The 25316-nt window shown below is 39.1% G+C and overlaps 2 protein-coding genes and 1 pseudogene across 11 annotated transcripts; all 3 read right to left on the reverse strand.

The window, feature by feature from the left end:
* Positions 1-919: 919 nt before the first annotated feature.
* Positions 920-8002, reverse strand: LOC105058195 (uncharacterized). Of its 5 annotated transcripts, XR_012137170.1 has the most exons (6): positions 7533-8002; positions 7102-7167; positions 6767-6869; positions 6291-6653; positions 5645-5823; positions 5378-5547 (listed from the first exon to the last, which is right to left on the reverse strand). XR_012137170.1 is itself a non-coding variant. In XM_010941047.3 (3 exons), the coding sequence occupies exons 1-3, from the start codon at positions 7908-7910 to the stop codon at positions 1656-1658; spliced, it is 600 nt and encodes a 199-aa protein (XP_010939349.1). In that variant the 5' UTR covers positions 7911-8000; the 3' UTR covers positions 920-1655. The 5 variants fall into 5 exon arrangements, 1 of the variants encoding a protein (XP_010939349.1); XR_012137169.1 differs by lacking the exon at positions 5378-5547 and adding an exon at positions 1749-1811 and having other exon boundaries at positions 5649-5823; positions 6291-6869; XR_012137167.1 differs by having other exon boundaries at positions 6291-6869.
* A 2409-nt stretch (positions 8003-10411) lies between these two features.
* On the reverse strand, positions 10412-14564 carry LOC105058196 (transcription factor bHLH74). 6 transcript variants are annotated; one of them, XM_029268402.2, is made up of 10 exons: positions 14307-14564; positions 12907-12966; positions 12363-12824; positions 12033-12263; positions 11879-11944; positions 11710-11778; positions 11421-11492; positions 11125-11307; positions 10963-11050; positions 10413-10885 (listed from the first exon to the last, which is right to left on the reverse strand). In XM_029268402.2, the coding sequence occupies exons 3-10, from the start codon at positions 12786-12788 to the stop codon at positions 10863-10865; spliced, it is 1158 nt and encodes a 385-aa protein (XP_029124235.1). In that variant the 5' UTR covers positions 12789-12824; positions 12907-12966; positions 14307-14564; the 3' UTR covers positions 10413-10862. The 6 variants fall into 6 exon arrangements, with proteins under 6 accessions (XP_073105761.1, XP_073105763.1, XP_029124235.1 ...); XM_073249660.1 differs by lacking the exon at positions 12907-12966 and having other exon boundaries at positions 10412-10885; positions 11164-11307; XM_073249662.1 differs by lacking the exon at positions 12907-12966 and having other exon boundaries at positions 10412-10885; positions 12363-12778; positions 14307-14404.
* A 2025-nt stretch (positions 14565-16589) lies between these two features.
* LOC109506669 (putative F-box protein At1g23770) lies at positions 16590-24403 on the reverse strand (annotated as a pseudogene).
* Between the last annotated feature and the right edge of the window lie 913 nt (positions 24404-25316).

Here is a 25316-nt window from a genome sequence, read left to right on the forward strand (position 1 = left end):
AGATTAGGTGCATGATTATTCAAAACCCTGTTTGCCTCAGAACTTCAAGCATGGTTAGCTATCCAATCTGTTGCCTTCTCATCTATGTTAATTTTATACCAAGTGAGACCAACCAAACATTTGAAGTTGATTTAAACATGTCATGTGAGGCTTTAAATGTACTTATCGTCCATACCCTGGGCTTTACAAGGCTAAAATATTTATAGACTCCCTCCTATGCTCAAAATAAATAAAATTCCTAGCTATTTATATTAGTAGAAGTAGATATACGTGAACTCCTCCTTTTCATACAGCCAGACATTTATGATTGAGAGAACTCCTTCCATACATACAAATACATACCCATTCTTTCTGTTAATCACCTGCAAACTTAACGATCCATACAGCAAATTAATCTGTGATCTCTTGCATGTGCCTTGACTCATTAAGCTTGCCAGCCATCAGCACGAGCCAAAATCCAAATTATTTCTTTAGTAAATACAACTATCATAAACTAGTGTCAGATTCTGGCCCGATGGTATGCTTTCAAGAGGGTTATGAAAATTATTAGTCTCTACGGCAGGTATGAAAGGACCACAAAAGGATTAAATAGTGAGACTTGGTTTTTTAGGTCAGGATAAGGCTTCCATGTTCAGGTAATGGTGAGATTTCTGCCAGAATGTTGGGAGCTTATGGCTTTGGTAACCATGAAATTTCCGGCACCAATATGACAGCAGATTGGTTTACTAGTATGGAAAAATAATCATAGCTTGATAGAGTTTCATCACTAGCCAGCCTGCATGCAAAATGTCATGCTCGAATGCTCGATAAAGTTTCATCACCATACATGCAAAAACACCTTTGCCTTTTTCCCCTAAACTGGATCAGGCCAAAAGGCATATACAAATAATGCAAACAATGTCACCAACAAATGTAAATGTACCTAAATGGCATGATCTCCATAACAGAGGAGCAACAAAACCAGTTGCTGAGCAAGGTCCAATTGGTTGTTGTCTATAATACAATGGCTTGTTACATATACATTAGAACCATCTGACAAAAAGGTATTCCAAGGGAAACTAAACAGCAATTATCCCAAGATACTGACATCAATGATTGGAAAGGCAGAAAATATTGTTGGCAAAAAACCACCTCACTGATCCAACACTCAACCACGGTTCCCAGGTCAGTTGGCAGGTAAACCCTTCAGCTTATATCACTATCCATAACTGCAGCGTATGAAAAGGGACATATGAAGTAGCAGCTGCACCATACCAAATTCCTGTAGTACAATCAAGTTTGTAACTTTGGAATTTCATCTGAGCAGCCATCTCTGAAAGGAATACTATGATGAGACAAAATACTGTATGTTCCTTGACTTTGAAATTTTAAATCATATAATCCTTTCTCCTGGTACCAAACTTATCTATGAATGGTGACACCACCATCATGCTTTATCTGAGAGGTTCATTGCATAGGGGTAGGTAAGGACTCTGACAATCATTCAAAAGGATTTAACCAAATCTTAGTCGTTGAGGCTGATACTCCCCAAGATCATTCCACTGGGAACTTCTCATTTTTTATTTCATCTCAAGATCTTGATACATGAGACCTTTGTTTGCATTCTGAACGCAATCTTCTTCTCTTCAAGCTCCCTAAAAGGGGCAAACAACTAATCAAGTGGCAGCCTGTGCACTGCTCCATCTGCTGTCATCATTGTCAATCCTGTTCATGAAGCTATACTGGTTCTCTCTTATGTAGGACACACCAGACCAGACTCCACGGACAAACAAGATACTCACAAACACCATGCTCCCAAGCGTGCAGATCACCTAAAATGAATGCAACACAAACTAATTAAATTGGTTCAAGGACAAGAGACCAATAGTAAGTCCAAAAGTTTGATTGAGATAAAAGAGTTTACACAATATGATATATATATTTTTTGCTTCTTCCATTTGTTTTTTCCTTCTCATAAATTTCTTTTTTTTTTTTGGTAAAATTTTACATAGTATTTAACATGAGTATAGTTTTGGCAATTCTGATCCAACTGATATGACTTCATCATGCTCCAGAAAAACAGATTTTATTAAATGGTTAATTCAAGGACAACATCTAACACAATTATATAATCTTTATCACAATATATACAAAAAAAAAAAAAAAAAAAAGGCTGTTATAGAGCAACAAGCACTTTGTTAACATTGGCTGCTAAAAGCAGGGGTGGGAATTGGGCGGCTCAACCTGAATCCAACCTGAGCCCAACTTGAAATTAGGCTGGGCTTGAGAGGGCTTAGGCACAATCCAGGCTGGGTTTGGGTTGAAAATCTTGACCCAAATCAAATTCGGATTGGATTTGGGCTGAGATATTGGACAACCCAACCCTGCCCAAACCCAAACCCATATGAGTATTATAATCCACATATATTAGATGCACATTAAAATCACACATTGCTATTCTTAGTTCATTTTGTTTTTCTTTTAAATATCATTCATATGGCATGGGAGCATTTGTAGGTAACTTAGCTAAACTGATGCAACCAATCCGACCCCACCCGATGTGACCCAACCCAAACCAACCTATTTGGGTTAAGGAGCTCAGGTTAAAGGTTGGTTTCGGTTGGGTTTTAGGCAGAAGACTCAATGTCTTGGGCCCAGCCTGGACTGACCTCCAAGACGACCCAACCAGCCTGCTTTCAACCCATAGCTAGAAGTTCCAAATTTCCTTTCAATTCTTCATGCCAAATAGTTTGACTTGCCTTTGAGTTTCCTAGAACTTCATAATTTCTACAACAAATTATGGACAAGCAGTCATCATTCCATTTTAACTGAGAAGGCAGGGAGTATACAGAATATCCTTGAGAACCACCAAGTAGATATTACCACTTCTGTACAAAGGGTGGAGTTCCCTGGTTCAACAGGGGATAAAGAAAAAGAAGAAAAAAGAGGTTGTTTTTCATGGAAAACAAAAAAGTGGAAGATAGAACCATGTTTAAGTACATGGTACAAGGAGAGGAACCTCAACTGTTTTGTTATTTGGCATGATGTTGAAGGAAATGCGGAGAGATTCTACTTTACCTTTCATGTTTGTTGGTATACAAGAAAAAGGAGATTTGAGGGCTTTCAAGAATGAATTAAGCTTACCTCTTACCACAACAAAAATAAAATTTCGTAATTTAAAGCACACAACTGCATCAGGAGGTAAGAAAACATGCAGGTAGAAAGTTATATGTCACAATATAGTAGATCGCAATAGGAATAGCAAAGAATTTTTCCCCCCATTTATATCATGAAAATCACATCCATCACTGCAGGAATAAACTAGATTGGAAGCATTGTGAAAAAAATTAGGGATACAACAGACTGCCATAGGAATTTGAACAAATAAAAAAAAAGAACTAATACTTGTTAGGGTATGATAGTTTCGCTTTAAAAAAGAAAAAGAAAAAGAAAAGAGAATTATAAACCCCATAATCCATTAGAGTAAAAGAGAATCCAAAGAGAATTATTTCTATAGGAAAGCAACATCACTAACAATTGTCCTGCCCCCTGAAGCTAGGATCCAAAATTTCATTCATCTCTATTTGCTCAGATCCTAGAGAAAGCAATGCTGTCTAGAAGATGTTACAGGCTGTCAAACTCACATTCAAAGAGTAATGCAGAAAAATTGAAGCAGAAGGGCTCCATAAATCTTCAAATATCAAGTTGCTGAAGGGACCAACACTTATCAACATAATTTTGAATCTCTGATCTCAGACTCAGATCGGTCAGGGACCAGGTTGAGACTATCTGAAGGGTCTCATCCTGGCACTTGGGATGGGTCAGCATCCTTGTAGTTCATTAGGATGCTATTTTTTTGCTTTCCCTTTTTTCTCCTGTAGTTTGTTGTTTTTAATGGTTGTTTATAGGGCTTTTTGAATTTGTTTGTTATCATTCAGAACTAGGGTGGACTCTTTGAGCCAAGATTGAATTTGCTGTGCTAGTATCAATACTAATTTGGTATTATTATGATGCCAAAAATGTGAGCTCTCTCCCCTTTCACCTCTCTTTCTCCCTTCTCAAGTTTTGTTGTGCCTTGTATTCATAGGATCTACTAAGTAGGTGCTGCAATCGCCGGGTCTGGTCAGGTTGAACTCATATATCAAGGTCCTATGGGCATAATCCAAACCTGATCAGCCTGCAAATGTATCAAGGATGTCTGACCAAAAACACACCCATGGTCAACCTGCCTGACTAGCAACCAACCCACTTACCCGTTTAATTGGTCCAAGCCCATTTAGCTTTAGGCTTTTCATTGCATAGGTAGTTTATTTTTAACACCTTTTTAAGTTGTTTGGGCTGCAAGTTATCTCAAACCATGTTTTGCTATATCAAATAATTAAAAAGCATGCTTTGCAACCAACAATTAGACATAAATAATATTAACTAACTCTATGACAAGCAAACAACATGATATTATAAGTCACATATTTCTTTAAACTATGAGCCACTGGGTATTGATCTAATGGTTCATATCAATGATTACATAAATTATAATACACATACATACGAATCCAAAAAAAATTATACATATCCATCCCCCCCCCTCCCCCTGTTTCTCTTCTCCCCCTGTGACAACTCAGTTGGGGGTTTTTGACTTGAACTTGATCTGACCCATTGGCAGGTCAGGCTTAGTTGACTGTACCAACCTACAAACCCAACCAGTCGAGTAAGCAGGTTTAGGTCAAGATAGCCACACCTATGTACTGGCATAGGTCCCCTTCCTGGGCCTTTGGCTTGGGGCTGAGGCCACCTTGGGAGCTGAATTGACCCAATTTTCCTTTTTGATGTATCATATAGGCAGAACAAATAAGAAAAGGAAAGAGGTTTGTGTTGCATTGCTCATGTACAGTATCTCTACAATCCATTTGTTATACACCTAAGGGAAGAATGGCAACATGCTGAGATTTACTAAATAATATGCTTTATAAAAAAGATCATGCATCAAGGGTTCACATCATTGCTGGACTCAACTTGACATGGTAAAACTCATTTGTGGAAGCTTGTTTAAGGAAACTACTCGCATTGAGATGGGATGAAACTAGATTTGTCAAAGGCTTACAGTTGTTCGCACTTTCAGATAGCTTTTTCTAAGTTTCATCATTTTTGTGACAGTTCAGCTTCAAGTGGTTAAAATCAAGAAAACAGAAGAAACAATGCATGTTGAAGATGTTAGAAGAATTTGAAGCTATCACTTATGGTACTTTTCTTGTTTGAAATGCAGCATTTTGACCGCATATAAGGAAAAGCAGAAAAGATCAGAGACAGAAATGATCATTAAACAGATGTGACTTATTTTCGAAACCATAAAGATGAGTATAGACAAGGCAGACAACATGGACATTGTGTTGTGAACTAGTTTGGAGACCAAAGGCACCCCTTTCATACCATAATCTCCATATATTCAAATGTTTTTCCCTCACATATTGATTGCAAGGAATCAGTGCAGTACATTCTTCCTACATTAGCTGGCCAGTAGAGCATAGTCTTGTTGACTGAAAAATACATTAATGATACACATAGGATCACCTACACATTTATATAAAAGTTACATAAGATAACTTGTACTAAAGATGCAGAATCTTCCAAAACTTCTTATAAGGCACATGGATACACATAGGATCACCTACACATTTATATAAAAGTTACATAAGATAACTTGTACTAAAGATGCAGAATCTTCCAAAACTTCTTATAAGGCACATGGGCGATGAAGTTTTATAGGATGTTTAAGAAAGGTTGAGCTCATGTGCAGGCTTCTAAAGCATCAAGACCTTGCTCTTTCAAAGTTTAGGATGCAATGTCCTGGAGAAAATCATAGGAGCAATCAATACAAGTTAGAAGACAGGGAGAAGCATAATAGGTACTATTCAATCTTAAGAAGAAATATGAAGGAGATCACTATGATGGAGTGCAGAGACATAAGTACTGCACATTGAAACAATGATTGACTAAATCAAGAATTCCACAAAATCAAAAGAAAGACTGTTCTACGAAAATATATCCATGAAACACTTAAAGATAGGGCCATTGAGTTGCACACATTCAATAGTCTTCTTAATGCATCTAGAATGGCTTGAAAGTAAGCTCTAAAGAATGAAAATAGGACCATCATATCTATTCTTGTTAAAAAGCAATATCTCCAGCATAACATAAACTTGTGCTGAAGATTTAGCTATACAGGAAGTGCAGGGCTTCTTTTCATTTGGTTCTTTAGTTCAAGGATGGTTAGAGATAGTCTTGGATGGGAAGTGTCTCGCTTCCTCCATTACCTATTAGAGATAGCCTTGGATCATGGTATAAGTATAGGTTGTCACATGAGTTGTGCTTTCTAATGTCTGGACCATCTCTTCAAGTTGGTTGCTAGGATTGCCAGCAGGATCTTCAGAATACCATCTTTACAATATCTCTCGACCCTTGCCCTATAGACATGCCATTGCAATCATGACATTCTGAAAAGCATTTTATATCCAAGTAACAATGCCCACCAGTTTTCCTTTGCTGAAAAATAACTTGGTCATAGTGGGACAAGAGTGGTTCCACTCAGCTGACTCTTAAAGCTGTTGTTGTAGCTATGGCAATACTTTGTCTCAAATTGTCTGAAGCTTCTTGGCTTAGTCCTTAGCATGCAACTTCTGATACATTGGCAGCTTAAGACTCGTTACTTATCAATTTAACACAATAGTATTTGGGGAAGTTCAAACCCAAAGAGAAGACATGAGGCAAAATCCTCGCAGCTACCACATACACATGAAGAGCAGGAAGCCACATGAGCCGACTATGCACTTAGCCATAAAAACTAATTCACCTTATATACATAGTCTCACTTTCGAGGATAACGACTGCACCACCTACAAACATTCAGTTGAGAACTTTAGCCATTTTCCTTCTGTTTATCGGCTATCTATTTGTCTTGTTACATATTTTAAATCGACAAAATACCATTAAAGAACCAAAGCTAGTTGGTGATACGATTGGTAAAACACTATGTAATTAAATCCAGAATCTACCCGAGCAAAACCAAATAAGGCACAGCAAGTAGAATAGAAAAACAGAGAATGCACATTAAAGATGCAGAATTACCTCAAGGAGTGCCTTAAGAATCCATAAGAAAGCCAGAATCAAAACCCCATCAACCGAAAAACCCACCTGTTCGAAAAAGAAATTAAAAAAAAAAAGAAAGAAAGAAAGAAACTGTCAGCTACGTTATGATCTCATTCTCCCACAAAGAAGAGACATACAGAAAATAAGAAAACGTTAGTTAGTTCAAGTTCAGAGAAAAAAAGCCAATTACAATCCCTAACAAAGACCAGCAAAAACAGGAAAAAAAATCTTTTTTTTAGCATAAAAAAGGGAAATTATCGGAAAACAAGTAGACATAAGCTAATTAAACCTCCAAAGTCCCCAATTCCATTTGCTGCTAAGAGGTAAAATCCGACCAAAAAAAAAGAAAAAATCACTTTTTTTCCCCACGCAAAAAGAAGCAATTACGGGAAATCAAGGTGCGAGCAAACCAAATTATTTGGAATGGAAGGAGGCAGAACAGATCGGACGGCCTTGCGCGCCCGCCGCGAGATCTTGCGGAAGACGTTGTGGAGGAACCGCAACAGGAGATCGAGGCTCCGGTCGTCGTCCTCCTCCTCCTCCTCGTCATCGTCTTCGTCCACATCATCGCCACCAAGATCGCCCACCCAAGCGCGAGCGTCTGGGACCACGACCACCGCCTCCTGGGGGTAGCTGGAGAGCTTCCGGGAGGCTCGGAGCGGCGACCGGCGTCGAGATGGGGCGGCAAGGAGAGGGAGGAAGGGGAGTAGGCCGCGTGGTTTGGAGGGATGCGAGTATCGAAGGCGAGGAAGGGAGAAGGAGAAGGAGACGGAGGAGGAAGAAGCCATGGGGAGAGACTAGAGAGAGACTCCCCAGGTCCGAGGCCCGCCCTGTTGGTTTCCCCTTGCCTGGTGTTCCCGGTTAGACCACACGTGTCGATCACACGTGCATGTTCTCGAAATAGAGATTATATTTTTAACATAACGAGCAAAACCTTGTTAAATGCAAGCAAATTCGACTACAGCACATGATCGCACGACACGTGTCGTGCACATTCGACTGCGGTTTAAGCAATGCCTGCAAGAGAAAAAGAATGAATAGCTGTACCAAAAATATTGGTGAAGCAATTAAATTTATTGATTAAAATATTCTTAGTTTATTCAATAGCATTATCTAAAAAAATATTACTAATAATTTTAACAAAAAACTACAAGATTATTTTTTATTTTTATCTTCCATTTACAAAAAAAATATTTTATTTATTTATTTATTAACTTTTTTGCATTGTACTTGACCTAATTTTTGTCTATTAACCTTATATTTGGATTTGCTTTTATTTCTATCTTATTTTAAAACAAAAATTAAATTTATTTTTTATAATCACTTTCATGTATCTAATTTATCTGATACTTATTCTATATATATTTATATCTAAGATATTTCAACAATTTATGTTTTATTTTTATTATATTTTCTTAGATGTGTATTGTTTTTGGTAGCCTAAATTTATAGATGGAATCTTTTTCCTCCCCTTCATCGATCGGCAACTTTCAGGTCCCTATATTATCATTCATATGACATCAATGTGAAGTAAATCTTATCAAATCCTCACAACAAACTAAATAATTTATTTTCAAATATGAAAATTGTAGAAAACCATCAGCCAACTCCATAGAATGAAGCAGCAAATAAATATTATAGAAAGCATTGTTTAGCTTTCAAGAAAGACAGAAAATAACAGGTGATTTTTATTTGATTTTATCAAAATTTACACATAAATACTACTTATAATGCATATACAAATGTTATACTAGACATATGATGATCTAACTAATATATAAAAGAGCTCATGGAGTTGAGGTCGAGACTGACCCATGCAAGGCTTTGCATGGAGATTGGTGTGGATTCTCTTGATGGCATAGGGATTCAAACCCAAGGAACTATTAATTTTTTAAAGAGATAATTATTTTCTAACTATTATTTCTTATATTAAGAGGAAATATGAATGACATTTTAAATGATTTGGCCCAAGTTGGCTTGGTCTACATTATGTACTGTTCTCTAGTCATAGATGTAATCTCTGATCTAGACTTTGTTTAGTCCATATTGTGTTGGAACCTCTCTTACAATTTTTTGAGTTAGTTTGATTGGTTAGACAACCGATTCAAATGCAACATGATTTGAAATTAGATACAATTTGGTACTTACCAAATTAAATCTAGGTCAAAAGTCCTTTTATAAAATCTTAAGCTTTTTTTGTTCATTCAAGACTTCAACTCAAATAAAATCCTTGTTAAACCCCATTCAAATAAGCATCATGAGAGCATTTATATAGATAAACTAATATCAACACGTATAATGGGTATAATTTACAATCAAGCCAGCATGGATTACTTTAGGTGGGAATCAAGGAAAAGTAAGATTTGTGATAGAGCACATCCAAATAAAGTAACCTGTTTGATTAATTTTGAAGTGACTTCTCTTAGAATTTTTTTATAGATATGCCTTTATATATACCTAAAAGTAGGTGTATATCCTTATAAATTTGCTATATATATATATATATATATATATATATATATATATATATATATATATCCTTCAGCTAACATACCATCTAAAATTGTGTTTAGCATTACCTTGCATAATTAATTGTCTGCGGAGTAATAATGTAGCCAAGGTTAGAATGCCTGTGCCGATATTGCATGGTCCTCGAACCTAGAAAACTACCTTGAAATCTTTACCTCTTATCAATTTTTAGACACATGATAGAAGGGTCCAGATGTTTTCAATTTGAGCTAGCGTAACTAATTAATTTCTTTTTAGGTTTGGTACATAGACACCCTTTTCAACCTTGGGTGCACTATTTACCAAAAAAAAAAAAAAAAAACCTTGGGTGCACTATAGACACCCCTTTCTACCTTGGGTGCACTACCTACTATTGGAGGCAGTGAGGCACCAAATTTCTATCTTGTGAACCATTGAATTAACTTAGAACTATAATGTGATGACTAGCTGGGCAACAAGAGGTCATCTCACACAAGTTCCAACTTGCACTATTTCCCATGCTATGATTGCTAGGACAGAACAGGATCTTTCTCTCTCTCTTTTTTTTTTTTTGGGTAGAAGAACAGGATCTTTCTTTCACCAATGGATATTCTCGGTGTGTGCGTGTTTTTTTTTAGTGAAAAAGTCTAAGGGTTTGGTGAGTGTTGCAGGGATGGGCCATTCAAAACAATTAGATTTCAAGTTCTATTTACTACCATCCATTAAAATAAACAATCAAAATACTAGGATCTAACACCCATTTTTCTAAATACATATTTATAGGTAACAATGGGAGGAATGAACAACTCTAAATTTCAATCATGAAAAAGATGGAAGCAGAAATTTCATTCTTTGATGCTCTTATGCTGCCAGCCCTCCTTACATCACTACAAACAACTAAAAGCTATCCTCCTCTCACTCAGTACATAAAATATTTTAAGAAACCACTCTTGAAACCAGTCCCACTCACACATCTTTTAACATGATCCATTAACTCAATTTCAGTTCCCCAAAAGTATTGCAAACAACCAATATCATACTGATCGAAATGATGACTCCAATTGAATCAGCTATTTGAGCTCAGGCTATACAAAATCATCATGAACACTTCATAAATTCTTCTGAAAAATGAAGAGAAATGGTTAGGCCTTTGAAACTGTACAACACGGCGTTCTTCAGCACCAGAGGGCCATGAATCTTTTGATGTACAGCAATCTGAGTAAGAAAGGATAATGATGGTTCCATTATAGGATTTATAACTCCACCTTCATGGAATCTGCGTCACCCAAAGACACTCATAAATTATACATAAATGTTCACACACTGATTCAAAACCAGCAAGCAATTTTATACCATTGTTTTCTGTGTCAGTAACAGCTGCATTAGGAACGAAGCCCATCTGAACAACATTTTGCAGTTCATCATGCCATACACTTGATATCTGTGTGCCAAAGGTCCAATTAATTGAAGAACTTTAAATGTTAACACACAAATGGTGTAAAGAAATGCTTTTACTTGAGCCACTGGGGAAGTATGGGGTGGAGCAGCTCTAACCATATCCTCTGAATGGGGTACACTGCACATGATTTCTGACTGCATGACTCCGTGTGGGGATGGTCCATACAAATGAGGGCGAAGGCTGCTCATTCTGGGACCAAATCCGAGAACAGCTGAACCACCATCTTGTGCATGAAAAATCTATGGAATGAGGCCAACAAGAAACAACGGTCAAAACAACATTACCGTTTCAAAATCACAGTATAGACACCAAAAGTATTAGAAATGCATCGCCAACTATCGAACAGTCTTACATCTTTTGAAAGGATTTGCTCAAGATCAAAGTTCAGTTCAGGGCTGACAGTTGCAAGCTTCATTGATAGGAACTGCATACTCCAATTCCAGCAAGTTCTTTTATTAGCAGTAAAAATATCTAAAAGGAAGATAGTATCTCCTAGTTGAGAGTTTAACACAAATTTCTAACATATTTGGGACTTTATGATTGCTGAATTGCAGGAGATTAGTAGTCATTAATGCAAAGATTAAATACTACTGCCTTGGACACTAACAATTACATTAATACCGAGAAAGAATTGGACATACCTCGACCTGCCGTTGCAGTGACTGCACATAGTTGATTATCTCATCAAGCATAACAGCCTTGCCAGTAATCTGCCAGAGAAAAATGAACATTTTTTTTTTTTTTTTTAATCTACAATAAGCCTTGGAATAGAGGGGATATAACCTTTAAGAGAGATTTGTTGTAAATTACCTTATTGCATCCAGGAACAAGATCTTGAAGAAGCCTCATCCTTTCACTGATCTTTTCCCTCCTCACCTGCAAGTCAATAAAATTAAACCTAAGTATAGAACAAAAATAAATAAAAAAGAATCAATGTTGAAAGATGTCCTAACATAAAACTTACTCTTTCTGCAAGGCTGTGGCTATTTGTGGCCTGGCCTCGCTTGGCTCGGACATGAATGTAATCTTCTTTAAGAGCATCATCATCTTGAGAATGTTCTTTGGCAAGTTTAGCAGCCTGTTTATGAGAGGTGACACCTGGGTTCAGTTCACTCTTCTGTTTTTTCTCATCTCTCTCTGTTGGGCTTTTGGCAGACTCAGGAGAGAGATCTTTCTGTTGTTCAACCCCAGCCTTCTATTGTATGGACAAACAAAAAATATCAACTACCTCACAAATTGTATAGAATTGTATGTAGAAACAAAAAGAAGTCTGGGAAGAAGAGAACTCATCTACCTGAATCCTCTCCAGTGATGAATGGGGGTGTACAGCACCACATTCAGTCAAACTTTTTCTTTTCTTCCCCTTGAGATTTTTCTCAAAGCTGTGCTTGTTGGTTGAAGGGAAACTTGGAGGACAGACAGCATCTGCAACCTTGCAGCTCTCCGACAGATCAAAAGAACTCACCATCTCAGGAAAGCTCTCGTTGCCGAAGGAAGAAGGCCTGGTATCAGCAATAGAACAATTGAATTCCTGGTTTTGTGGCACCCTAACATTGTAAGAAGAAATACTAGATGGCCCACTAAAATCCATATTTTGATCCACCGAAACCAGGGAGTTCCAATCAGTAACAAGGTATTGTTCAGTAACATTTGCAGAGGAGCGAGGAGTCGTCATTGAAGATGTTCCCATAGCTTGGTCAGATCGCTGAGCTGAAAACATTTGTGAAGATTAGCTAGTTACAGATTTCCCCTTTTCCTGCTCAAACAAGAAATTAGAATCATTATCCACTAATAAAACTACTATCCTGTCAAATGAAACAACCCAAAAGAAACCATACTTTCAACCAATCAAGTGTTCAAGGCTCCATGCAGAGTCTTCAAATCATATATTGCAAGTCCTATGGATCAAATGACAGTATCTTTAGCTAAAGAGATGAATGGAGGTTGACTAGTAATTTCTTGCAGGACTCAACAAGGAACAATTAACTTTAGCAGCTTTGCACCAAGAGGTAAAAAGCAAAAGTAGTCCCTTAGAAGAAGAATCCTATATATAACTAACACAAAAGATGGAAAAGAAAAAAAAAAACATGCCTACAATGCACCAGCTGGATGACTTTAAAACCTTAAGATGACATCTATTCTACTGCAAAATGCCCCACAGGCAAGAAAGCGAACCTTTCACCAGTTACATAAAGGAGACAATGGAAGAAATGGTCCCTATCATTAAACAGCTCTCCATACCAGTAAGGAAAAAAAATAAAAAGAGCAAAGGTGCCACCTTTCTTATTTTATTCAAGGGCTAAAACTCAAGCTAGGCTGACAAGCCAGCACCAATAAGGTTTTCAGGGAAATCAAAGGGAGAAAGTAATCTAAAGAAGCCAACAAGAGGGTCCTTCACCATAAATGGCTGTGCGGGGGAAATAATAATGCCTTCACAATGAATTTTACAGCACATGAACTTCTATTTCACCAACAAGAGGGCCCTTCCAAATTTTCCAGAAAAGGCAACCACCAAAGGTCCCTAGGGCATTAACTTCAGCAGAAATTTTATACAGAAATTGAGCTGGATATGACTAAACTAGGGTTCTGAAATGGACCACAGCAGAAATCTTTGAAGCCTTCCAGTAACAAAAGAGGGCTATTGAAGGAACCATTTGAATACTTCCCCCAAAGGGATCTGCGGGAAACCTTCAAAGCATCAAATTTTGCTGAATGAAATGGATCCTACTGAATGAGTTATGGTTCTGTTGAGACCATGCCAGAAATTTTCAGGCATGCAAACAAGAGAGTTAAAATGGCTTAGATACAGAAACTCTTTGAAAATTGCCTAAATGAGTATCACTGCAGATCCTCCCAAAGCACCAGATACAGATGTTATTTAAAGGAAATGGATGTTGTGTTTTGAATTAGAGTTCAGGCAAAGAAGTAACCAAGAAAACAAAAAGGTAAGGAAAAGATCCAACAAAAAAATTTTCCTTCGGCATTGCCTTCAATGGACACCTGCACAAGCCTCAAACCATCAGCTTAGGATAAACCAGCAGAATTGGAACTAATGGGGGCTCATCCAGTGAGACTAATCAGGGATCAAAATGCAACTTTTCAGCATAGGCACATAAGAACAGAGTGAACTCATTTATCTCCACACAGAAAGCATCAAATAGCAAGAAAACCAAGAATTGGAGGACAGTTCTGGGGGATCAGAAATAAGCAATAGGAAGAGAGTAGTGATGTTTGTTACCTGAAGGAGAGGTGAAATGGTCCTTCTCTGAAAGGGCTTTCAGAGCGGCTGTAAGTGTTAACCACTGCCAACTGCCCTCCGTAAGATATATTTTTCTGAAGGCCTAGAGCAAGCTAATCTAACCAAAGCATGTATGAACTGCTAGTTTGTTTTAGATGGATTCCTGTGGTTAAAAAGAAGGTTAGAGGGCTTATTTTATTGTAAACCCTTGGTTATTTTATTACTTTTTAGGAGGGAAGGTGCTTCTCTTCAACACCAAGCTTTGAAGGATCGGTCTTTTACTGACACACTGCCAACTATTTCTACACTCATTTTTCCCACTGCCAGCCCACCCAACAGCTCTCTCTTTCTCTCTCTTACTAGAAGCAGGTGGAATCTTATCATCTTTTTACCTTCTTGTCCTTCACAACTCTAAGTTGCAGGAGTTTGCTTGTAGATGGATATGTTGGAACATAGTCACAGGAAAGACATCAGCCAGTCAAACAAACGTACGCGGTGAACCCAGGGGCTGGGTTCACATCTCCACCATCTGTGGAGGATTGAGATCTCATGTTTAAGTCTCATGGATGACTAAGATTTGGATGGTAGGGGTATTTTTAAGTGCATTGCAGTCTGATGAGGACCATTAGAAGATAAAAATAATCATATCTGCAACTTGCCTTGCTAAAATTCTTCAAGGGAAACCGCAGGAGAATTTTGATGAGTGTGAAAATTAATTTTTAATAAAATTTGAATTTTTCAAATTTTATCAAAAGCATCAAAAGCATAGGCATGCATTTTCTCATATGGAAGCTAATACCTTATAAAAGTCAAGTGGAATAGCAATTTTATGAATCCCACTTGATTTTAAGTTCTACAGTCGCGATTGCCATAAGATTAGATAGCAATTAGCGTTGGACAATATGGATGTTACTGAATCCTATGAAATTGGATAATCATGATCCATATATTCTATTACATAAATTTGACACAGGTTAGAAACCGTATAACAGTTTTTTGGTAGAAAGAAACCGTATAACAGTTAATAAATAAAAGTTATTGCTGTTTAGATGGTACAAACATTTTGGAGGTAAATATTGTACAAAGATGTGAATATTCAAAAATATATTATTTTCAGTAAAGAAATTGTAGAAATGTCAATAACAGCCATTATTTTTGTTACAACTGATCATTATAACACTAATAACCCGTTATAATGATTTTATCTGTTCCTCCATTATTATACATAACATAATAGAGGGGACATTAAACCGTTACAGCGGCCATTATTTTAGACCTTGAATGTATTATTAGAACAGTGGTTTAATAAGCCACTTAATTTTAAATTCCACAATTCCAGTTCTCATAAAGTTTGATACAAATTAGCCTGGGACTATATGGATGTCATTGAGTCCTACAAAATCAGATAAACAAGACGCAAACTATATTAGGTTAAGGTTATTTGCTGAAAATGTACAGAAGCCTATGATGATACAAAACCATGAAGAGCAGAGCAAGCAACTCCTGGCAGAGAAGATTACAACTTTACCTCCATTGGCATGTGTGAGATAAAAGATACTAAACATCATCACATAGTATCCAGTGGTCCTAGCATGGGAATAATAAACGCAGTTCCAATTAGAGAACTCTAATGCATTAGCCCAATCAGAGGCCTTAATGATGTGAAGCCATGAAGAGCAGAGCATGCAAGCCTTGGCAGGGAAGATTAAACTTTTTCATGAGTTAGACATCAGATGGCCTGCTGTGGAAACGGTGCCTATTAAGGACATGCATAACGGAGTGATACAGGGGTCGAGGGTGAATCATTGTAGCCCTTTAACCATTAAAAGGAAGATCTTGGTTTTGGGGATGTTGATAGCTAAGCCATACTGGCAGACACTAGGGATGCCAATGAATAGTGTTTCTACTAAGCTGGGGAAGCATACATCTAAGCAGCCAATGATTGGCTAATATACTTTCCAAAACAACATGATTTTAACTTCAAATTACTCCATTGAGCTATGTATATATTTCAAACCTTCAATTTGGACTTGTATCTTGATTCAATTCATTAGCTGATGATTTATATCTTCAAAGTATGCAGCATTTGGCATCAAAGTCTGGCTTCTTCCTCTGTGCTCTCAACTCTTTCCATGCTAAATCAATCTATAAGGGTCTTTGCTGATCGCATTTGTCTTCTTGTTTTGGGGAAAGCTTGCAGTTGTTCTGATAAAAATATGCACAGAAAAAGCAGTTGAATCAACATAACCCCTTTCACCACCCTTTCACCTAACTTCTTAGATGACTTGCAATGCAGCTCATCCCATCCTCACATTCTGCGGTGCTTTGTTTTAGACTCTCAGGATCCAAAGTCTAGAAGTACAACACAATATTACCACTAGTAAGCAGGAACTGCATCAACAGTTTTTCACATAGTAACATACAACCTTGCGCCACCTCTTAATTACATGTCAAGCATTTGCTGAGAAATTTTGTATAAGTGTGAAAGAGAATATAAATCAAAGACTCCAGCTATACCAAAAACAAAACAAAATTGTCACCTTGGTCTATTAGTACAGAGCAAGTTGATATTAACCTGTCCACCCAACAACCATTGCAGCATGTATGCGAATGAACCCGTTAATCCAACTGATGTCTTGTCGATATAAGAGGATGCCAAATAAACAGAATAATGCTAACTACTTTAGTGTATAGGCATGTATCAACATCCAATGGGTTAACCATTACTGAAAGTCTTGCGTGTTATAATGCATCCAGAAGGCATCCGACATACGAGCTTGCTGCCCACCATAAAAAGATGGGGATGGCTGCAACAATGATGAGAAGATATCACAATGAGGAATTTAAAAACATGCACAGCAGAAATGAAAACATAACTTGCTCTCTAATGAAAGGATGGTACATTTGTTTTATAGTTTACTAAATACCTTTTCCCATGCCCCACAATCTTTTGGTGCACCACCCACAAGCAAGCATTCCCAGAAAGTAGCACCCTTTCTTGGATTATGCAATACTCCGTACACTTTTGATTGAGTGCTGCCTCTTACAGGTGTGAAAGAAGATCTCTTGCTTTTTATATACTAATGGTGGTTCCCATGGCAGTAAACATAACAAAGATAAAGCTAATATCTCATGACAAGAATTGGTTTAAAGGAACAGCAGAAAAAAGAATGGCACAGAAGTTTCAATTAAAGACATCATATAAGCAAAATGATGCATGCGTAGACAAGAAGTAATCATCCTTTGTTCTGCAATGAATTTTTAGCCCATTTCACCAGAAAATCCTCTCCCTGCGGATGAAAAATTTATACTCAAAATTGGATCATGTGATTACATGTCATCACAAAACAAGCAAAACAGTAACTGAGGGCAGGTTTCTCAAGAAAAAAAAAACTGAGGGCAGGTGATAGATATTATGGTCCCACCGACTGAGGATTGGTTAGGCCTGTGCCCACCAGAACACAAATTTTTGCGTTCCAATTGGAGCTATCCTGTCTGGTATTGGTGGCTGGTTAGTATCACTCCCTGCTATACCACAAATGCCAAGCATGCATACATCCTCGCCAGGAAGCAAAAAACAATTGAAGAACAAAAGAAGGGGGGCAAATCTGTCATCGTTCAATGTAGCAAGTAATGAAAATAATGGAAGAAACATATGATTATTAATAAGTGGGCAACCTTGGTTTCATAAATCTTGCTACTAAAAGTTTGTTTGGCATCAATTTTATTTTTTGTTTATTGAGACAAAAAATATTTAGTAATATTGTTTTTATTTTTCCTTTTAAATGTTATTTTCATTATTTCTAAAAAAAGGAATAAAAAATCATTACTTTCAAATATTTTCTTTTGAGGGTTGTCACTTTCAATATTTTCAAAAATAAGAAACTCATTTTTCTTTTAACCATCACCACCAACATAATCTCCAACATAATTGCCACTATCTCTAGCACTACCACTACCATTGCCACCATTGCTGCCATTGCTATCACTCTTGACACTATTGCTACCAAATCACCACGACTACTATATTGTCAGTCCCTCCACCACCACTGTTGTTACCACTATCATTGTCGCCTCCACCATATAATAGCCGCCCATCTAGTCACCTCTACTGTATCACAATGTCCTTGCCACCACCACCACCACCATCACCACTACCATCGCCACCACCGCCGCCATCATCATTACCTCTACTATATCATCACCAAACCCACCACCAATAACATCACCACCTTCATTGTCTCTACTGCAACTACCACCATCTCTTCCACCATTGCCGTATGTATTTTTAAAAAATAATTGACTATATCAAATATGTTTATATTTTTAAAGATTAGAAAAATATAAATAAAATTTCAATTTTTTGTTTTTGAAAATAGAAAAAATGAAAGCAATGTCAAACGGCACATTAGAAAACCATTCCAAAATAAAGCTTAGGGACCAACTACCATCTTTTAATCTTGATCATATGGTTGTAAGTGACACCTCTTGAAAAGTATCTTTCCAACAACAAAGGGCCAACATTTCGTGATATACTTTATAAAGAAATCCACATGACTTCCCATATTCTCATCAAACCTTTTATGTGAAACAACTTCATAAATTCATCTGTTAGCATATGACGGAAATAGCAAGCAAAAAGGAAAAATCAGTACTGGTTGAAAGTGCAGATATGCATAAAATGGATATAGTTCAAATGTGAATTTTGAGGTGAATGCATAGTGAATCTATTAAAGAAATGAAATTGTTTGTACAAACCAAAATCCATGGGGTTAATGTATTGATGAATCAACCAAGAAAATTGGACTACATGCAACGTAGGTCAGAGTCAGCCTCTTAAAAAGAGGATCTTAAATTCAAGCTATGTATTTCTGTAAGGTGAGGAAATGGCCAAGTGTTACTTGAACAACACTAGGAAGAATGGAATCTGAATAATCTAATTTTTTGATAATGGCCCTAGATAGGAGCCAAAGGCAATGTAAGGCAGCAATAGAAGATGAAAGGCTTATTACTTATATTTTTTGTATGCGTTATGCATGTAAGAAGGACATCTTGTCATCATCCAAGCCTTTCCCAATCAACATGTGGGGTTTGCTCTAGGGCACAAGTCTATAATAATAGAGAACACAGTTAGACCACAATTAACCTATACTCAACCCTTTAAAATTGGTAGCAAATTGCTAGACAACACAATTTTAGGTAAAAGAGGTGCAAAGCCATGAAATCTAGAATGTCTTTGCTGCTAGGTGGAGAAGCTTACAATATCCTTTTTTTTTTTTTTTTGGATACGAAGAGAGACCTACCTCATCAGTCACAGCTTAACCTCATGCATAGAGGACACATCTATGTATAAAATTCAACCAACAAATAGCCTGTGGTCAAGATATCAAGTCCTCGTATTAAGCTTTATAGTCTCCTTAGACTTACAGCAAAGTTTCTAGATCCCATTTCAAAATCCGAATTTGATTTTTCATCTCAACACTAAATCTCAAGATGGAAATCCAATCCCTGAAAAGCTCGATCCATGCTATCTTTCCAGCTGCATGGTAATCATCCTTTATGTATTTGCAAGCATGCATGCAACACGTCATTCATGCACTACAGACAATCTTGCTTTAACTGTGCCAATGCACAAATTCCAGAACATTATATGTGACACATATTTTCTTGAAGGACCTCTTTGTGATGAACAAAAAAAAAAAATCAGGCATCTAGGGTTTTTTAGCATATGTGCCCCTGCAATGTAACTTATTGCATATTTACCGTTCAAAAACCATTTTTTACATGTATACCCTTGAAATCATATCCTGTTTTTGCATTGATACTTGCTGTTTTTGATTAACAGTGTTTTTATATTACTACTTTAAATATGAAAAACTTTATTTTTGCATTAATATCATTAACAAAATTATATAAAGAATAGCACCTTTTAGTACAAATTGAATGTTAAATATTAACATAAAATGATAATAGTATCAAATGAAAATCGGTATGGTTATTTTGAACATCATTAGCCAAAAATATAACAAGAGGGGCATCCGTACAAAAATAGAATTAGATATATACACAAATAGTGATATTGGAGGCAAATATGCAATAAGCTAAATTTCTGTGTGTGTGTGTATGTGTGTGTGTGTGTGTGTATTGATTTTGGATGATCCAGTAGTATAGCCATCAGCACCAAGAAGGATATATTTACGGACAATCTATAATAAAGGCATTTTTCCCCAGCAAATGATTGGTCAGCTTTTACACCCTATCAAGCATATATCCTTCTGTTCCAGTATGCTCAGCCGTCATAGAACTCGCTCAATTGGCCCAGCAGCAACTCTGAGCATCTGAAAAGTGTTTGTCATGGCCTATCCAGAGTCCCACCATCCATGGTACTTATTTCCAGAAGATTTGCCTATTCTTTGCTTGTTTTTCAAATGATTCATTATCCAATAACTTGAGAAACCACTAAATAACATTGCCTTAATCATATACAATTACCAAGAATCTTCTAATGTTGAGATTAACAGCTCTGGAGCTCTCTTGGTAAACAACTAGCCCTTTTCAAGAGAGACATGAATTTTGAAAACATAATTAATTGGCAATGTTAGCAGAAAATGATAACAGACAACCCTAGGATAAATTCATGAAGAAAAAATATTGAGGCTGCAGAGTTACTCCTTTAGAAATAAATCCTGAAAATTTTTCTGGCATGCAATTGATTATTCCTACTACCTAGAGGTCTAAGGACCAAAGTGGTTGAGAGGCCTTTCTGTTTTCCAATATTTCCTTCTCATGATTAACTTTTCTTCTTGACAAGATTCAACATAAGGATAAAAATCAAAGATAAGTAATGATAAAAATAAATAAAATATAAAGATCACACTGAGCTCTAACCAATTTTTCTATCAAGTAGTGGTAACATATAGACATTTAGAGAAAAGAAAAGTTGCAACTATTAATTCTAGCTACTGGATTAAGTAAATTGTGAGCGAACCCAATAAAAAGCTCGGATGTCCTGAATGCATGTGTTGCATGCTTGAACTTGTGCATTTGATCTTGTATGGTTCAATGTAGGGGAAAATTTTGATCTAATTAAGATTACTGAACTTTTATGCATGAAAATCTCACTCGTGAACTTAATACTATGAATGACATCTGAAAGAGAGATGATTTCTATCCATATTTGACTAAAATCATTCATTCGAAGATGCTTTTCAAATATAAAATATAAAACCTTCTTTCATGAATTAACCATCCAAAACATAACATGATAGAAACATCAGGAGTCCACATTGAAATTTGCTTTATACCATTGAGACTGAGGAAAGTAAACATTCAGGTTACTTGATTCACATGCTAAGGCCATACCAGTGCTTCTTCGTGGAGGAAAATACATAGCTTAAAGACAACCTAGGCCTTTAAAATATATAGTATCTCTCCAATGAACAGGCAACAAAACTGCGAATGACTTTTGATCCTCCAAACTAAGCATTGAATCCACAATAAGTCCATAACCATAGTGAGGTGAAAAGTTCCATCAAGATGGAAGACCAAGAAATACAATTTCGGGCACCCCCTCAACAAAATTACCTATTGCTGGGGACTGGTCATAATCTCCACCATTCGTATCCTTGGGGAAGAACTAGGTAAACATTGGAAAAAAATTTTCGGGCCACACAAATTTGTCCTCCTTCCAATCCACTTGGTAGCATTCTTTTTCTTGACCCACCATAAAAGTATATTTTCCTTTCCATCTTCTCCATCCAACTCGCCTCACAACCACCAATCCAAACTTCTCCACAAACTTCTGCTTCTAAAGCTCATTGTCTGACAACAGGTACCTCAACTCAGAACAAGTTACATCAACACCAGGAATAAGCTTCAGAACCTTAATTTTGAGATGAACCAGAAAGAGCACGAAGCACGCCGGCAGAGGCAGCCAATTCTTCAGACAGATATCAGCTAAGAGAGGGAAAGATAGCCTATCTTTCACAGCTTTCCAAAGTTTACATACCTCCTCTTCCTTTTTGCCCATGGAATCCATATCCAAACTTAACAAAGGCGCCAGTTTTGATTCATCGAAACATACACGATAGAGCTATGGATGAAATCAACTCATATACCCATAAACCATTACGTAGTTCCCATTACTGCTAACTTCAAGATGGCAACTTTCTCATCCCTTCCACTACCTAGGCCCTCAAGATCAGGGACAGTGTACGGAATTGACACCTCAGTATTAGCTCCCGACACCCATCCTGCCCGCAAACGAGATCCATTGCGACCACTAACGACGAAGCCGGACGCCAGGAACATAGCATGGACGGTAATAACCAGGCGCCCCAGAATCCCCTCGACGACCCTTTTCTCCTCTTTCATAACCAACTTTAGGAACCCAGTACCCGACAGAGACTTCTGCGCGCCGGAGACTCCTCGTCTACCTCCATGAGACCCTCTGGGTGCTCCGCCGCCGCTTCTTGAGGTCGGTTAGGGTTTCGGCGGGTTCCAAAATCCCATTTTGAACGGGCGGGAAGGTAGAATTGGATTCTCCGCCACCACTCCTTAAGGTTGGTCCGAGTCTAGGGTCGCCGTGGTCTCCAAGATCGCATCTTTCTGCGAAGGAGCGTCGGAATCGGGATCCTCCGCCGGTGGAATTGGGGTTGAAGCTGGGATTATGGTTGTGGGTCGCCGGAGGTAAGGCCGAGGGAGTGAGGAGACGTTAAGGTTGGTCCGAGTCTAGGGTCGCCGTGGTCTCCAAGATCGCATCTTTCTGCGAAGGAGCGTCGGAATCGGGATCCTCCGCCGGTGGAATTGGGGTTGAAGCTGGGATTATGGTTGTGGGTCGCCGGAGGTAAGGCCGAGGGAGTGAGGAGACGTTAAGGTTGGTCCGAGTCTAGGGTCGCCGTTGTCTCCAAGATCGCATCTTTCTGCGAAGGAGCGTCGGAATCGGGATCCTCCGCCGGTGGAATTGTGGGTCGCGGGAGGTAAGGCCGAGGGAGTGAGCAGACGTTAAGGTTGGTCCGAGTCTAGGGTCGCCGTGGTCTCCAAGATCGCATCTTTCTGCGAAGGAGCGTCGGAATCGGGATCCTCCGCCGGTGGAATTGGGGTTGTTGTGGTCAATCCCCTCGTCGCCTCATCGTCGAGAATGAGCACCTGCAAAGAAAAGTTCATATTGATCGGAGATACCTCCGACGGAGACCCTCCGATGATCAAATCAGTGAGAAAACTAGATAACAGTAGAGAGGAATCAAGAGACTCAACGATGGAAAGAGGGGAAGAGCCCTCCTGCAAGCTGCTGCCTTATCTCGTTTTATAGTAGGAGGTGATATGGTTTCGCCGTCGGTGATGTAGACAACTGAAGAGTTGTCAAATCGTCAGAGGTTGTCATGTCGTCGACGGACTGATAGGTCATAGGAATTAATTCGTATCCTTGACAGGACAGCGCCTCGGGTTTCTGGCAGGACAACGCCCCCTGGCGGTTGCACGGTCTGTCCTTGACAGGACTGCAGCCCATACCATTCGTTCGGCGTTTTTGAGAGGGGCCGACCGACTATATATCGGGATTTGGCTATCGGGCGGTGACTCAAGAGCACAGTCGGCGTCTAGAAGGGCCTATAGAAGTCGGGCATCGGTTGTCCAACCCGACAAGGAGTCGGCGACGTCCCACCCGACAGGGGGTCGGCGATACAGGGTCGGCTTCAGGTGATCGGAGGCAGTGTTGGTGTCGCCCGTTGCCAGACGGGCAAAGTCGGCCGGTCCATCTCAAGGATGGGTCGGCATCGGGACCTGTCGGTGAGTCGGCGTCAGGATCAGTCGGTATATCAGTCGGTATATCCCAACAGTTGCCCCCCCACTCCTGAGCCTGATGTCATGTCAGCCCGCGTTTCCACGCAGGTGGGGCGCCGGGCGAAAGGAGTGAATCTTCATTGCGTCATGCCCTGATCCTGCTGATCTCACCAACGGACGATCCGGACAAATCGACGTCAGACGACTCGATGTCCGACGATCCGATGTCAGACGATCCGGTGTGAGACGTCCTCTGGGGAATGCAGACCGCCGTCTGGCGCTCTTTTAGGAGCGCGGACCGCCGTCAGGCGTCCCATCGGGAATGCGGACCGCCGTCAGCGAATTAATTCTGAGGTGCGGTTCTTCCGCCACATGTCGGGAGGTCATTGGGCCGGAGTCGTTCGCGCGGATGAAGGCGACGTGGCCCGATCTGGGATGGGTGCGTCGAATCGTCGGGCCGGAGGAGGGCCTGGATGCTGCCACGTGTCAATCATCCGAGAGGTCCTCATCGGTGCGCCCTCATCCCGACCGTCGAGGGGCCCTATATATATGGGGTCGCTTGTATCCAAAACCTTATTTTTCGCAGTTCTGCTGCAGAGACTCTGTCCGAGGGGTCCCCCTTGTCCCAGGTAGTTGCTTCTGCTCCCATTCCTTGAGAAGTCCCTTCGAGACTTTTGTCTCCTTTCGCCTTCTCCTTGCTTCTTTTGGAATTCTCTCCCCTTCTTCTTCTCCGTCTTTTCCTTCTTCCTGGTTCTGGCATCATGGCCAGGACTTCTCCTCGGGGAGCTCAGTTGGGGAATCCGACTGATGATCTTCGGTCGACCCTGGAGGTAGAGGCCTCTTCACTTTCGGGGTTGAATGTCGATCGGCTTCGGGATCAGTACTGTATCCCGGAGCAGTTCCGACTCTTCGCCCCTGGGGCTGGGGGACGGGTCCACAACCCGTCCGCGGGCCAGGTGGCTCTGTATGTCGAGGACCTTCGGGTCGGTCTTCGTCTCCCGATTTCGGAGTTTGTCCGGAACCTTCTGGATTATTACGGACTTTGTCCGGCGCAACTGGCGCCGAACTCAGTTCGGTTAATAATTAGTTTTGCTCTGTTGTGTCAGCTTTTGCCGACCAACCCTCGGATCTCTCTCTTCCGAACGTTCTTCGTCCTCCAACCCCATCCTAAAGTCCGAGGGTGGTGGCTCTTCAATCCCCGGAAGGGTCTCTCTTTCATCACTGATCTTC

Source organism: Elaeis guineensis, chromosome 15, assembly GCF_000442705.2.
Source record: "Elaeis guineensis isolate ETL-2024a chromosome 15, EG11, whole genome shotgun sequence".
NCBI classification, from domain to species: domain Eukaryota; kingdom Viridiplantae; phylum Streptophyta; class Magnoliopsida; order Arecales; family Arecaceae; genus Elaeis; species Elaeis guineensis.

Coding starts and splice junctions, on each gene's coding strand:
- LOC105058195 (XM_010941047.3), bottom strand. CDS start 7,910: ATGGCTTCTTCCTCCTCCGTCTCCTTCTCCTTCTCCCTTCCTCGCCTT. Junction 7,168..7,532: donor CTTCCATTCCAAATAATTTG/GTTTGCTCGCAC, acceptor TTTTTCGAACAG/GTGGGTTTTTCGGTTGATGG. Junction 1,812..7,101: donor TTCTTAAGGCACTCCTTGAG/GTAATTCTGCAT, acceptor CATTCATTTTAG/GTGATCTGCACGCTTGGGAG.
- LOC105058196 (XM_019855078.3), bottom strand. CDS start 12,788: ATGTTTTCAGCTCAGCGATCTGACCAAGCTATGGGAACATCTTCAATG. Junction 11,779..11,878: donor TTGTTCCTGGATGCAATAAG/GTAATTTACAAC, acceptor TTTCTCTGGCAG/ATTACTGGCAAGGCTGTTAT. Junction 11,051..11,124: donor ATACTTCCCCAGTGGCTCAA/GTAAAAGCATTT, acceptor TTTGGCACACAG/ATATCAAGTGTATGGCATGA.